The 15,733-nt window shown below is 39.1% G+C and overlaps 1 protein-coding gene and 2 pseudogenes across 1 annotated transcript; 1 reads left to right on the top strand and 2 right to left on the bottom strand.

Moving 5' to 3' along the window:
* Nucleotides 1-1,644: 1,644 nt before the first annotated feature.
* On the bottom strand, nt 1,645-2,598 carry LOC100769804 (olfactory receptor 51J1). The gene is given in 3 exon segments (XM_027408030.2): nt 1,645-2,031; nt 2,033-2,295; nt 2,298-2,598. Coding segments are annotated over 3 exon segments (951 nt in total).
* A 6,068-nt stretch (nt 2,599-8,666) lies between these two features.
* Nucleotides 8,667-9,476, top strand: LOC100769520 (annotated as a pseudogene).
* Nucleotides 9,477-11,855: 2,379 nt separating this feature from the next.
* LOC100769233 lies at nt 11,856-13,407 on the bottom strand (annotated as a pseudogene).
* Between the last annotated feature and the right edge of the window lie 2,326 nt (nt 13,408-15,733).

The following is a 15,733-nucleotide window of genomic DNA, read 5'->3' on the forward strand; positions in this document are numbered from 1 at the left end:
AGTCCATTATCATCATGGTGGGGAGCATGGCAACATGCAGACAGATATGGTGCGGGAGAAGTGGCTGAGAGTCCTACATCTTACAGGTAACAGGAAGTGGTGTGAGTGTCACACTGAGGGAAGCTTAGCAAAAAAGACCTCAAAATCTGACCCCACAGTGACACACTTCCTCCAACAAAGCCACATCTCTTAATAGCGCCATTCCATTTGGGGGCCATTTTCTTTCAAACTACCACAATATTCAAAGAATTCTTTTATTTTGTTTACTCATTGAAGATATTATAAATTCTGATTAAAATTGATTCTAAACTTCATTCCAGTACAAAGTGTGGCAGATATAGAAAATATGTGGAGAAAATACTTTTTTAGTGAAGTGAGCGCTCCATGAGTGACACAACCTAGTCTCTTTTGTCATTGCTCAGTCTCTATGGTCTAGAATTGTTCTCAGTAGATTCTATTCAGCTGAGTTATAGTAGGAACAAAGCACTTGAGCTCTTGCTCCATTGACAAATGCTAAGTGTTAATAGTTCTTATTCTGAAGTCTGGCCCAGCTAGAGTGTAACAGTAGCTCTTGGTTCTATATGCTTGAACAAGATACTTACTACAAAGAAACAGTAGATTTTTATCTGAAGAATAAACATTATGTTAATGCTACCTGAGGCTTTGTGAGGAATTACTAAAAGAATGGTGTATCTACTACATGTGTCCCTCAATAATCTTGACTTATAAACTAATTGTTTAAAGTATCTGAAGAGTCATATTCAACAATATAAAAAGTACATAAGGAAGACGCTTGTTTCTCTGCATCTGTGTAGAACAACTTCAAAATCTTGTATAATGCACAAGGTTTATAATTTTAGATAACCTGGTGTGGGGCCTTGATAAAGCTGGAAATGAGACATCAGTGCCTATGTAGGAGATCCTCTATGAACTCCTTGAAAGTCAAGTATCAGTTTACCTACTGTGGAATTCAGAGATTCAGGAGGATGAAATACTGGTTATTTTTTCCTTTCCTAGTGTAGGGAGTTCAATAGGTTTCTAGGGTACCTTTCTAAAAACAGTTTCATTTTTTTCTGATGAAGAATGAGGTATTTAAAGGAAACAATCTTTTTGTATTTTTATCCCAGATTTGGAAAATAATATATTTAGACAAGCATGCCACACAGCATGGCACATAATAGCATTGGTTTTGTGAACTGATCCATCACAAATAACCCATGTTCTTGTCATTCCATTTTAGTTTATTACCAAATTCGAATTCCCTTCTACTAGACACTGGGTTTTTAAAGAAAGACTTATTTTGTTTCTCTCTCTCTCTCTCTCTCTCTCTCTCTCTCTCTCTCTCTCTCTCTCTGTGTGTGTGTGTGTGTGTGTGTGTGTGTGTGTGTGTGTGTGTGTTGAACTACAGGTGCCTATGGAGGATAGATGAGTCTGATCCCCTTTGACCTGGAGCTGAAGGCAGTTGTGAACTGCCTAATGTGGGTGCTGGAACCAACATGGATTCTGTATGAGTGCAGTATGCATTCTTTACCACTGAATAACTCTACAGATCTTAGACATTGTATTTTAAGCTTACATCAGTTATAGAACATAAACTTGGATAATCTGTGACTATAGAAACCAACTAAACACCCCCTTCTTCCACTAAACTCTGAGCCTCTTCTCTGACAGCATTCGGATGATGCCACGGCGGATCTCTTTAGTCTTAATGCTGTAGACAATGGGATTAATGACAGGGGGGAAGAAAAGATAAGCATTGGCCATCATGGTTTGGAGCAGAGGAGACACATGATGTGCAAAGCGATGTACCATAGACAAGCCAATCATAGGTACATAATAAGCAAGCACAGCACAGACATGTGAGCCACATGTGTTGAGTGCTTTCTTCCGCCCTTCTCCTGTGGCAATGCCCAGTACCGTATGAAGTATAAGCCCATAGGACACCACAATGAGCAATGAATCTAGTCCAAAAGTGGAGGTAACAATGAAAAGTCCATAGATATTATTGATAGAAATGTCCCCACAAGGTAAGTGGATAAGATTTGGGTGAAGGCAATAGGAATGAGATAGGGCATTATGGCCACAGAAGGGCAGTCTCTGTAATAGTATAGGCAACGGGGTCATTAATATAACACTTTTCAGTCCAATGACAGCTCCTGTGCCAATGATTCGAGGCAGTGTCAAGATAGTTGTATAACGTAGTGGGCTGTAGATGGCTACAAAGCGGTCTACAGACATGGCTAACAGCACAGCTGATTCCATAATGGAAAAAGAGTGGATGAAAAACATTTGGAGAAGGCATGCTTCAAATGTAATCTCCAGAGTGTCTAAAAGGAAGATACCTAACACCGTTGGTAGAGTGGAGGCAGAGACACCAACCTCAGCCAATGCCAGCATGGCAAGAAAGAGATACATGGGCTGATGCAGGGAAGCATCTGTTCTGATGACGTGAAGAATGGTGCCATTCCCAAGGAAGATGATGATGTACATCAGGCAGAAGGGAATGGATATCCAGATGTGCTTTGTCTCCAGCCCTGGGATGCCAACCAAAATGAATGTTGTAGGTAAGAACCCCAAAGAGCTATTGGAATTCTTCATGTTGAAATCTCATCCTGTAGGGGCAGTGCCACCTCAAAAGTCAGGAACAAGCTAGTAAAATTACATTATGTTGAAAAAATTTACTGGGCATCAAGGAAAGAGACGAAAACAAACTTCGATTCATGTGGTCAAAGGTCTTGTTTCTGAAAATTGACAGATGAATCCCATGAAGGTATTTTCATTGGGAAGGAGTTTCTGTTTCTGTCATAAAGAAGTTGTAGATGAAAGAAAAGTATGCACCCAAACTGCAGTGTACCTTAGATCAGCTAAGAGGGAAATGGCTGTCTTCTGTTGCTGTGGATACGCCTCACTGGAGAAAGCTACTAGGGAGAAAAACCTATATACAATCCCAGAATCAGGTATCTACTAATATTTGTAATAGATCAATAGAAGTTATTTATAAATACATAAGTATAAGACAACAATTTTAAAATCCCCAATGAATTGGTAGTGGAGAGTGGAGGACCAAGACAAGGCTGAGACCATGACTGCAGCTCAGAGCCAATTACTAGAAGGGCTATGTGCAAATGACCAGATGAGAGAAGGAATCAGGGACCATGTATGCTGATTTGTAAAAGATGTCATGGTTTCTGAAAATACTGTGATGATCACTCCCACAATCTTTGACTGCTAATCTTAAAACATTGCTGCTCTTAACCATTAGGATTTCTTTGTCTTAGACATGTCACTGACCTCACAACAGCAGCAATACTAAGAACCTAAGCAAACTTTCAATAAATTCTTTCTGGGTAAGGAAATGTTGTCAGAAGATGAAAAAACACCTTCCTAGAATGAGTAGAGCTTTGTCTGAGCCAGCACAGCAATACAAGAGCATCCTGGACAGGCAAGATAGGAGGGACTTCTCATGGTAGATTTTTAACTCATTTATCAATGTGTTCTATGTGCATGCTCACCCACTCACCCATACACCCTGCTTACCAGTCACACAGGCACAAGCCTAATGTACAAATAATCTGATACAAATTCTGTTATAGCAGAAATTCTGTTCTGTTATAACAGAAACAACTCATTATCCCACACTGAGCATTATTACGTTTCTCTGCCTTGCAAACCTATATCCAATTAGCATTTCTCTCCACTAATTGGCATATATGGTAGAGAATGCATAGAGTCCTGGACTTACTCAGGAAACCTCAGCAACTTTTAACCATAAAACAAAGAGGGCACTTGTGCTTTTGATCCTGCTGAGACATGGACATGAAGGATGCTGAGTGCTTCTTCTCAGTTATATTACATCCTAGGATATGAAAGTTCAGGGTGCTATGAAAGGATCCTAGAAAGGGAATTTATTTTTAAAAGGCAGAGGAAGTTTTACTTAGAAAGAAACATTTCAGCCCAGACATGAGGATCAGCAGAAAGTTTTCAGGGTTACTGGAGAAGTTAGGTGTATCCTGCAGTGGTGTCTAACCTGCTGACTGTGGGGTGCATGCAGCTGGTGGTAGTTCTACATGTGAACCACCACAAAATCACAAATCCACTTGAAACACTATGAAATTTTCCTTGTAAGTTAATTTTGCAGTTCTTAACTATGAACTTTGTAAATGATGATGCTTTCAAAACATTGAGCATACCTGACAGAGAAGAAAATCACTGCCACAATCGATTTGTGACATAGCATTTTCTTAAATACTGAATTAAGACATTGAGAAAATGAAAATAATGACACACTGGCATATTAAAATCATTGTCTATATAACATTTTATGAAAAATCAAATATAGCAATAAAAGCACCCTTCTCATTTTCCTCCTGCATATAGGATCCCTGGTACTTATCACTGTCCGATGCAGTTTAACTCAGTAGATATCAGATTTGGGAAAGGTCTGTATGGTGGGCTGTGCTGAAAATTAAGGTAGAGAGAATCAGGAACAAATCACTCACCTCAGAGAAAGTGATCACACACACAACAGAATGTGTTAAAACACAAGCCTCAACATTTAGCTTCTTAATTAGACTTCTGGACTGAACATCATTGACTTGCTTTACTGAATCCTTGATCCTATGGGACCCATATCTTGCTTGCCACACCTCAAGAGACTTGATTGTGAACAGACCGATTCTGACAACATGAGACCCTCTTTCCTCATCTTTTCAGCCCTTTGTTCTCTGTTTATTTTATTTTCTATTGCTCTTACATTTTTTGCTTCTCTTTCATCCTTGCTCTCCCATCTCCACAGTCATATAGGGGCAGATATTCTTGTAAGGGATCTTAACACAGTCATTATCCAGAATTTAGGATATTTACAAAAGTTGGGAGGTGATGAAAGGGATCATTTATCAGTGAAGATTAAAACATAAACAACAGAGAAGAGGATAATAATATAGAAACTATCAGCAGAAAGAAGGGAATATTATATGCTGAATTGAGTAGTACTGCAACTGCACAGAGCAACAGGTGGCTCCTATGCTAAGTGCATCTTCCCCTGCTTGTGTGTATATTTATTTCTTTGCTGTTAAATATAGCAGTGTTGCTATCTGCCTCATATAGGGTCTGAGTAGTTATCATGAGATTTTAGCAACAAGTAATTGTTAGCATTTGTTGCCCACAATTTCCTTTTAAAAGAATTCTCTGAGAGATCATTAGTTTATCCCCAGTTTTCTAATTAAACTATTCTTTCCTATCACTACCTCACTAATACCTTCACAGCATCTGTGAGGGAAACAAGATCACAAGGAGTCCCTTTTCAGCTTCTGAAAAGATGCATGGGTTGCATTGGAACCCCAAGTGATACACCAGAAGAACTATTTCTAGAAACTATGACTTCTGATATTTTGTTAACTTTCGGTTAGCTGTCTTCAGCCTTAGGAAGTGCTTCCTCTCATTCTGCCTCACATGTCTGGAAACTAGAGGGATGTGCCTATTCGTAGGAAGAAATCTACAGAGCTTTGACCTCAGATGGATGTGGGAGTCTTCTTGAAACTTCTTTAAGATGCAGGCCTGAGAGACCATAGGCTTGACACTCACCACTCAACATCAGGCTGGACCAAGGAAGTTCACTTTGTCAAGTCCTTCACTTTGGCAAGTATGTCATCCTTATCTTCATAATTCTGTGGCTAGGATGATGTCTCACATCTTTTAAAACTCAAGGACAATCTATGTGAGTAGAGTAATAGTGACAGAGTCAAGTTCCCTTAGGATCAATTAACTAAGTAATCATACCACTTTCTCAATATCAGATGCCCCTAAGGAAACTAAACGTGTATGAAAATGAATGCAGATATATTTATCTTCTATTATAACTGCATAAGTAATGTATACAAAATTTCTTAGAACATTTTACATCCTTATAATGTTAAATGAAAGCAAACACTTGAAGAATATTATGTTATCTGAAAATATCTGAGGTCTAAAGGATGGATATGCTTCACTATCCTGACTCAATCGTTATCCAGTGTATGACTGTGTTGAAAGACCATATAAGTATGTTTAACTATTGCATAAGTAAAGGAAAAAATACTATTTAAACATAAACATTTTAAGAGAAAATAAAAACGCATTTTGTCTTATCAAATAATCCAGTTTTAAGATTTATTAAGATTGTTTGGGAGGTGTTCTATTGTGCCACTAATTTTACAAGTAATGAGGAGGCTGTGGATAGTTGTACAGTTGGCAAAAAAGATGCATTAAGTAATAGAATATATGTGAATACACACAAGATCTAGGTATCATAAATAAAGAGTGACCTGAGAGAGTTAGAAAAAGATGGGGAAACTCAGAGAAGAAAGTCTTTAATAAGTATAAGAACATAACAAATATGAAGAGGTGTTCTGACAGCTTACATAGCCTGGACACAATAACTATCATCTTGCAAAGAAAGGTATTTAAGGACCACAGAGAGAAAATGAGTTCGGTGTATAGGTGAAATAATAAAAAATACTGAACTGGTGCTAGTGGAGAAGATATAGTGATTCTGTAAAGATCAACATGAATGTGAGCATCAATTGAGTCTTCAAGGAAATATTCTTTCATTAATGCAAGGGAGTGCTGAGGTGTTTTCTCAAAAGATGGGTAGCAGAATATCCAGGTGATATATCAAAGTGGTAGCTAGACAACACTTTGAAAAATAGCATATAAGTGCAGCTCTCATGCTAAATAAGAAGTTGTTTGACATACTAAGTAGTTTTGGAAAAGAGCCTTGAATTCCACCGAGTGGCAATGTACCCAAGACTGAGCATGTAGACTAGACAGGGCACAGTCTCTCTAGTGGAGAAAAACAAAGTCTAGTAAAGTGCTCTCTTCCAACTCTTGAACATATAAATTAAGTGCATGACTAGCTGAGAGGAGTTATCACAAAGTTGTTGGGGTGAGTCCATTTTCAGGACAGATATATGAATATATTTTTGAGGCAAATAAAAGGCAAGTAGATCTCTAGAGAGGATTACAGGTTGTGAAAGAAAATGAGACTGTTTTTATCCTTACTGTCAGGAGCTCCCTATTCTGAGCAGGAGAGAACATAAGTGAATTATGTAATATTAGCATGATTTCAATGTGCCTGAGGGCGGGGAAAAAGTGTTTTCAGTCTTCAGGTTCCCTCATCTCTGGGGGTGTTAATATGTGGGACAGAAGTGGAGCACAAAGGGTGATGACTGGACAGAATGGACTGGAGTCATGAGCAGGAGTGAGCTTTTCCCATGGATAGTGAAGCTGCAGACCACTAAAATAAGAATTAAAAACTTTATTAGATAAAAAACACATGTTCAAATATTCATCTTAAATTATTCCCCCACCTTGAATTTTGTGACAAATTGTTAAGTTATCTAATGGTAAAGAATTTAAAAGCCATCCACCTATGAGTCTGAATATGTTTTACTGGCCTTTACCTCCTGAATAATATTGATACTAGCTTATACAGTATGAGATTGGGGAAGATACTTTGGAATCTTTGAAATTTTAACTGACAACCCATACATTCTCTTCTCACTTAAAAAACCCCAAATCCTACAAACATACCATTTTAACTCCTCAGATATTAATGTGGATTTCCCATTCATGCTTAACATTAAAGCACACATGTGTTCTTTCAAAAGTCTCCCAAATGTTCCTGGGAAGATTCACTTAAAATTAGGTTTACACTAAGACCATGAGTTCTTATTGATAAGTTGCAGTGCTTATTTTTATTTTAACCAGGCTGCTTTCCCCCAGGTTTTTTTTTAAGCATTTCATTAGAATGTAAATGAGGAAAGTAAAAAATATTTTATGACCCATTTAGTTTAACTAGGATCATGAATGTGAACTCATTGAATTAGAACTATTATGGAGTTTGGTCAGGTCACTGGTAAATATATCACTGAAGACAATGATTCCTCCTACCCTGAAATCCATCAGTAACAAGTAGCAGTGAGTGTTGTGGACCGGGATGTGTAGGAGGTCAGAGAGTTTGAGGGAGAGTGTAATTGGAATACATTGTGTACATGTATGAAATTGTTGAATGATAAAAAAGCAAGGAAACAAACAATAAAATATGTGAAAATTATAGTCAATAGAAAGAAGGGGTAAAGGAGTAAGAGACATGTAGTATCATGAACTGGAATGGCACAACCAATAGAAGATGACAACACACAAAGGCCAAGTAAATCTCTCTTTCTCCCTCTCTCTCCCCCTATCTTTGTTCATTCAGCCAGAAATTTATTTATTGGTGAATGTTCATTCACCAATACTTATTAAGTATCTGCTATATTCCAGGCACTTCAGAAACCAGTGGATACGTGTAGTGGGGCACGCACACACGCGTGCACACACACACACACACGGGAGAGAGAGAGAGAGAGAGAGAGAGAGGAGAGAGAGAGAGAGAGAGAGAGAGAGAGAGAGAGAGAAGAGAGAGAGAGAGAGAGAGAGAGAGAGAGAGAGAGATGAAGCTCATGCCTTGCTGAACTTGAAAAAGTCTTGGGTTGACAGATAGTAACAGCTGTGATGTGTAAAATGAGAGAACAAACAGGAAAAATATACTGTTAGCAGAAGTGGGAAACAGTCCTGGTGACTACTGGAAGTGACTATGAGTGCAAAGAACATTTACAAATCTCATCAAAAATGTTCAGAAGGAATGTTACAGAGCGGAGAGAGTGAGGAGGCTGCGTCTGGCTCCCGCTCTCACAGCCATTGCAGTACATTGAGCTCCATAGAGACAGCGCCGGGGCAAGCGCGAGCCGGACCGGCACTGGGCGACTCTGCCTCGCGGACGAAAATCAACTAAACATGGGCAAAGGAGATCCTAAGAAGCCAAGAGGCAAAATGTCCTCATATGCATTCTTTGTGCAAACTTGCCGAGAGGAACACAAGAAGCACCCGGATGCTTCTGTCAGCTTCTCAAGAGTTCTCGAAGAAGTGCTCAGAAAGGTGGAAGACCATGTCTGCTAAAGAAAAGGGGAAATTTGAGGACATGGCAAAGGCTGACAAGGCTCGTGATGAAAGAGAAATGAAAACCTACATCCCCCCAAAGGGGAGACCAAAAAGAAGTTCAAGGACCCCAATGCACCCAAGAGGCCTCCTTCGGCCTTCTTCTTGTTCTGTTGTGAGTGTTGCCCAAAAATCAAAGGAGAACATCCAGGCTTGTCCATTGGTGATGTTGCAAAGAAACTGGGAGAGATGTGGAACAACACTGCTGCAGAGGACAAGCAGCCCTATGAAAAGAAGGCTGCCAAGCTGAAGGAGAAGTACGAAAAGGATATTGCTGCTTACAGAACTAAAGGAAAACCCGAAGCAGCGAAAAAGGGGGTGGTTAAGGCAGAAAAGAGCAAGAAAAAGAAGGAAGAGGAAGATGAGGAGGAGGATGAAGAGGATGAGGAAGAGGAGGAAGAAGAGGAAGACGAAGATGAAGAAGAAGAAGATGATGATGAATAAGTTGGTTTTAGCGCAGTTTTTTTGTCTATAAAGCATTTAACCCCCCTGTACACAACTCACTCCTTTTAAAGAAAAAAAAATTGAAATGTAAAAAAAAAATGTTCAGAAGAAAATCTATTGATATTTTGTCTGTTTTGTCACAATGATGTCAACTTAGTGTGAGTCTTTCTGAAGTGTCACACTTCAAATTCAAACACTGACTGGGAGTGTCGTATGAATATATGAATTTTGTTCCACTTCATCATCTCAATGTTTATCTACATTAATTTTTTCAGTGCCCATTAAAATAGTAATTTAATTTATTTTCGTAAAAATTTCACTTCTTTATACAACACATCTTGATCACATCTATCCCAAGTTCTTCCTCTAACTCCCTTCAGGTCTGCCTTCACACATTTCCCTCTCAATTTCATGTCCTTTGTAAAAACCAATAACCCATAGAGTTAATTTGTGAGGCCCATATTTGCATGTGAGTAGGGACATTCACTGGGCACACACAATCTACCAGTGACCCCACCTTCAAAGAAAGATGACTTTGCCACCCCCAGCATCCATTGACTGCCAGTAGCTCATCAACTAGGGAAGGGGCAGCTGAAGCTCTCCCCTATCCTGCTGGAATTTTAATTGGCTTAATTTTGTGTGGGTAACCACAGTTGCTGTGAGTTCGTGAGTATGGAAGCCATGCCATGTTCAGAGGACAGTATCTCATAGTACTATTCCCTGTCTGTGACTCTTTTTCTCTGCCCTCCTTCCATGGTGTTCACTGAGCCTTGTAGTGGGTTTGATATAGACGTGGTATCTATTACTGAGAATTCACAGCAGCTTTTATCCTCAGTACTCTGATCAATTGAGTCTCTTTATAAGCTACTGCTGCCTGCAAAATAAGCTTTACTGATTAAGGCTGACAACAGCATTAATCTGTAGGTATAAAGATGGATATTTGGAAAGTAGACTGACAGCATGACCATTGTTAGCAAAAACAGCAGTAAGTGCTCCTCCCAGGGCCTATGACCTCACAAACCATAGGGCTTTGACCAAGTTTACATGAATTCACCCTTGTGAAGGGGTCTCAGATCTGACCAGGAAGTGGTTGGCTACTCCCACATCCATAAGCTTTAACAGGATAAATAATAGTTATTTTGTCATATATAGAAACCTATAGATGTCCAAAACGTTTCACTCTGTCATTAGCCATGTACATTCTCAGCTAAACAGGTTTGTAGCTATACAGTTTTGCTTCTAATTGTCCCAAAGTTTTAATAGGTTTTATGTCTTTATATGTATGGAGATGTTAATCAGCTTATGAGGAAATATAAACATAGTAACAAAAGAAATAATTAAATAACTTAATTTTGAAAAAAAACCCCAAATGTATGTAAAGTGTTATTTTTGTTTATTTTCTTCACTATCACAGAATTTGCCCAAATAGTCATTATTATTATAAATTTAATGTTTTTAAAAATAAATGCATAAATTGACTAAAGTATCATCATATAGGCACAATGTGTTATATATAATATAAAATTTGCATTTTCTTCCTTACCTCTTGAGCACCTATTACCTTATACCATCATTTTGAGCAATGCACAGTGTTCCATGGTATAGTTAAACCCTCGTTTATTTATTTATAAATTTATGGCCAGTGAGATTCTCTTTTGTGTTGTTGAAAAAAATTTTTCAGACACTATGTTCTGTTCAAGGTTTCCCCTCCCCGAGCTCCTCTCAGCTTTCCCCACCTTCTGACTTACTCAACTCCACACTTTTTCTTTCTTTTCTCTTTAGAAAACAGACAAACAAAAACCCAAACAAATCAGAATCTTTAAAAAAGAAAAGAACAGTAGATTATTTTTATTTTAGAAATACTATATTTAATTAATTAATTTATTTATTTTGTGTGTGTATCTAAGTGCTTCAGATTCCCACAAAGTCTAGAAGAGAGTATCAAATCTCTTGGAGCTGGAGATACAGGTGGTTGTGAGCTGTTGTGGGTGCTGGGAACCAAACTTTTGTCCTTTGGTAGAGCAGTATGTACTCTTAATTGATGTGCCAGCTATAGCACTGTTCTTTTTGTGTTTGATCAATACAAAACACACTATCTTGAATATTGCTAAAGAGAATTTTGCTTTCAAGTGTCTGTCATGATAAGGAAACTTCAGACTATAAATCTAGGTCATGGCTAGGCATCGGAACAGTTGGGTTAAGAGCATATGAACAAATTATACAACTTGGATTGACACCTATGATGGATGCATTGAATGTTTGTCCTTATGCATTCATCAACATGAGATATTTTAAGTTTTCTAGATTTGAAGCTAATAGTTCTTTCTCTTTTCCTACATTGCTTTTGGTGATATGACCGACTGGCTTAGGGGCCTCTAATTGATGTCTACGGTCTCTTAATATTTTCTTTGAAGAAAGAGTTGTAGTAACCCTTCACGAACCTGCTTGTTCTTAGCACTGTAGATGATGGGATTGAGCATCGGCGGTACCAGAATATAGATATTGGCTAGGAACAGAGGAACAGCAGGTACAGTATGCTTCATCAAGCGATGTACCACAGCTACACTGATCTTAGGCACGTAGTACACAAGAACTGTACACATATGTGAAGCACAGGTGTTGAGAGCCTTCCTCCGCCCCTCCCCAGAGGTAATGTTCAGTGCTGTGTACACGATCAGCACACGAGAGACAAGAATGGGCCGTGAGTCCAGCCCAAAAGTGGAAGTCATGATGCAAAGCCCCAAAATGCTGTTGGGACAAGTGTCCCCACAAGGCAGCTGTATTATATCTGGATGCAGACAATAGGAGTGGGAGAGCGCATTGTGGCCACAGAAAGGCAGAAACTTTAGGCGAAACTGCAGGGGGAATGTGAGCAACACTCTTCAGTCCAAGTGTAACACTGGTGCCAGCAATACTGGGCAGGGTTAGGAGGGCGGTATAGCGAAGTGGGTTGTAGATGGTGACAAAGGGATCCACAGACATGGCTAGAAGGACTCCTGATTCCATGATGGAAAATGAATGTATGGAGAACATCTGCAAAGGGCAGGTTTCAAAGGTAGTTTCATTGGCACCAAAAAGAAAGACGCTGAGCACAGTGGGCAGGGTCGAAGCAGAGACACCAAGCTGGGAGGCCAGTATACATATTTTTTTTTATTTTAATTTTATTTTTTTTCTATTTTTTATTTAAATTAGAAACAAGCTTGTTTTACATGTCAATCCCAGTTCCCTCTCCCCCCTCCTCTCCTGCCCCCCACTAACCCCCATTCCATCCTCTTCCTGCTCCCCAGGGAGGGTGAGGTCTTCCATTGGGGATCATCAGAGTCTGTCATATCCTTTGGAGCAGGGCCTAGGCCCTCCCCCATGTGTCTAGGCTGAGAGAATATCCTTCTATGTGGAATGGGCTCCCAAAGTGCATTCATATGCTAGGGATAAATACTGATCCACTACCAGAGGCTCCATAGATTGCCAAGGTCTCCTCACTGACACCAACATTCAGGGAGTCTGGAATCAGTTCTTTGCTGGTTTCCCAGATATCAGTCTGGGATCCATGTGCTCTTCCTTGTTCAGGTCAGCTGGTTCTGTGGGTTTCACCAGCCTGGTCTTGACCAGTTTGCTCATCACTCCTCCCTATCTGCAACTGGATTCCAGGAGTTCAGTTCAGTGTTTAGCTGTGGGTCTCTGCTTCTGTTTCCATCAGCTACTGGATGAAGGCTCTAGGATGACATATAAGGTAGTCATCAAGGAGAAGGCCAGTATAGCCAAGAACAAGTACATCAGCTGGTGTGGAGAACTGTTTTCCTGATCCTAGTTAGAATAAGGGTATCGCCCGCAATGGCTATGCTGTAAGTAAAGCAGAATGGGAAGGCCAGTCAGGGGTACAGTGCCTCCTGACTGGGGAGACCAGTCAGCAGAAAACTATTTTGGGGTGAATGGGCTGCTGTTCAACATTTCCTGTGCCTGACACATGGGGACTTTGGTTTGTTCAGGGCCAGGAATGCAACATGACATAAAAATCAGTTTAATGCAGTTTAACGTAGATGAAAGAGACCTGTTTTTTTGTTTGTTTGTTTGTTTTGTTTTTTGTTTTTTGTTTTTTGGCTGTTTGGTCTACCAATTCATTTCATCCCTTAATATGTTATGACCAACTCAATGTGATCATCAGTGCAATAAAAAATGTGGCATGACTCATAGGCAGCTGTATAACTAGAAGACAATGTGACAGGGAATGGTATTATTCACAAGTCAAATTAGTTCTTAGTAATCTTACTGTGTTTAGCGTTTAAGAATATATTATTCCCCTTTCTCTAGAGAGATGGCATCTATTAGAAAGTCTGAAATATTTAGTTAAACTAGTTGACTTGGCATTTTGTAAATTTCTACTAAAGTATGTTTATATTTACTTTCTAGTGGTGAATGGCGATAGGAATGAAAAGAAAAATGACTTTAATTGTGCATAGAACTGGGCAAGAGGTGAAGACTCCATATCTCATCTCTACCACTCAAACAACAGGCAAAGCAACTTTGTGAGTTCAGAATTATCTGGCTTTACCTTCAAGAAGTATGTCTAAGATGGATTAAGTTCTTCATTGATATTTCTTGGAGGATCCCTCTGGCCTTTACAGGGAGGAAAGAAGGTGGAGAAGAAGTCCACACTTCAGAGGTTAATGGAAAGGAGCATTTTATTCACTGGAATTTTTCTTAATGCAGACTAGTATTGAGTTCTTGCAGAAAATTCCTCTCTTAATGGCCAGTTCTACACTGGACTGTGAAGTTCACTGTGTGAGTTGGGTGATGGGCAAGGATATAGATCTTTCAGAGTACATTTCTGAAAGCGTAGAAATGAGGACAGGAATATTGCTCCATGTTTGTGATTCCCCAAAGACCCTTCGTAGAAAGCCAACATGGGTCTGACAATCTCATTCAAGAGAAAAATGCCACCCAAGAAGAGCATATGAGAGCTCTGCTTACTATGAGAAAACCTCCACTACTCAGGATGAGGATGACCCTGACTTGCTGAGATGAGAGGAAACTTATGCTATTGAGGCTAGGATGTACCTCAATATCTCTGTGTCAGCATAATATTAAAGAGGAAAAGAAAGGACTCCCTCTCCCATCAGATGAAGAAAGCATGTCTGATGCCCTTCTTATGAGAACTTGACACACAGGGAAATGTCCTGGAGAAGAAGGTGAACATTGACTGTAGGTGAGTTGGTTCCACAGGCATGGCTCCTCCTGGCTTCTGCTTTCTAGAAGGTGAAATCTTGAGCTTGACCTTTTAAATTTGTGAATAAAGATCATTATGCCATTAAGGCAAATAATGGAGAGGTGTAGATATGCTAATATTTATGAAAGTTATGAATTGCAGTCCCCAGCCACAAGAAAGTAGCTTTGGTCACTGTGGAAGACAGTAGTTCTTTAGGCAGGTGCCTGAATTTCCCCTTGTAACTAAAGGTCAGAGATGCATCAGGATCTCCTTGATAGAAGCATTGTGATACTCAAGATCCTGTCTCCTTTAAACTAATATTATAGGGTATGTATTTCCTTCCAGCTCAGAGTTTTGAACCTTGATTAATCATAGTGATTGTCTAATTTTCTTTCTGTTTATAATGCTTAAGGATATCATGCATTTTCAATAACATCCTTCACTTGTTTAGAGTATGTAGTCAGTCCCTGTACTAATCTATGGTTTTGAGAGTCAATGCTTTGCATTTTTGACTTCCAGAACAGTATGCTTAAGACCAGGGTTGCAGATAATTTGATCGTGTTGTGAGTGGAAGCTTAACTCAGCTTTGTTCTGTCTGGCTCACCATCTGTAAAGCAGAGGTAAGTATTTCTAGCCAGTGAGTTTTCTTGAGCCTTATCTGAGCTAATGTAAATGGTGCAGTTAGTATATAATGGCCTTTCAACAAATCCTGCTATTTATTATTGGAGAAGCAAGAATAGGATTACTATCTTTGATAGAAATGAAGCATTTACTTTTCATCTAAGTATTATTCCTTAAGGAATTTTTCGTTTCATTTATTCTGTATAACATTTAGATTTTTCCAAGTTAAGCAGTTTCATAGTTGCCCTCGATTGTATATACTGAAGATACTAACTTTATATTTTTAACTGAGACTTAACATTATTGAGATTTTTGTAATAAGTCTGGTATGACTGAAAGAAGTGATTTTCTCTTATTCTTTGTAACAGAATTCAATTCTCATTTCATTAAAGAACTCCTCTGAGCATTCAACAGCATCTGAACATTCAACAACATCAACAAAGGTAGTTG

The sequence above is a fragment of the Cricetulus griseus genome, chromosome 3 (assembly GCF_003668045.3).
Source record: "Cricetulus griseus strain 17A/GY chromosome 3, alternate assembly CriGri-PICRH-1.0, whole genome shotgun sequence".
Classification (NCBI taxonomy): Eukaryota; Metazoa; Chordata; class Mammalia; order Rodentia; family Cricetidae; genus Cricetulus; species Cricetulus griseus.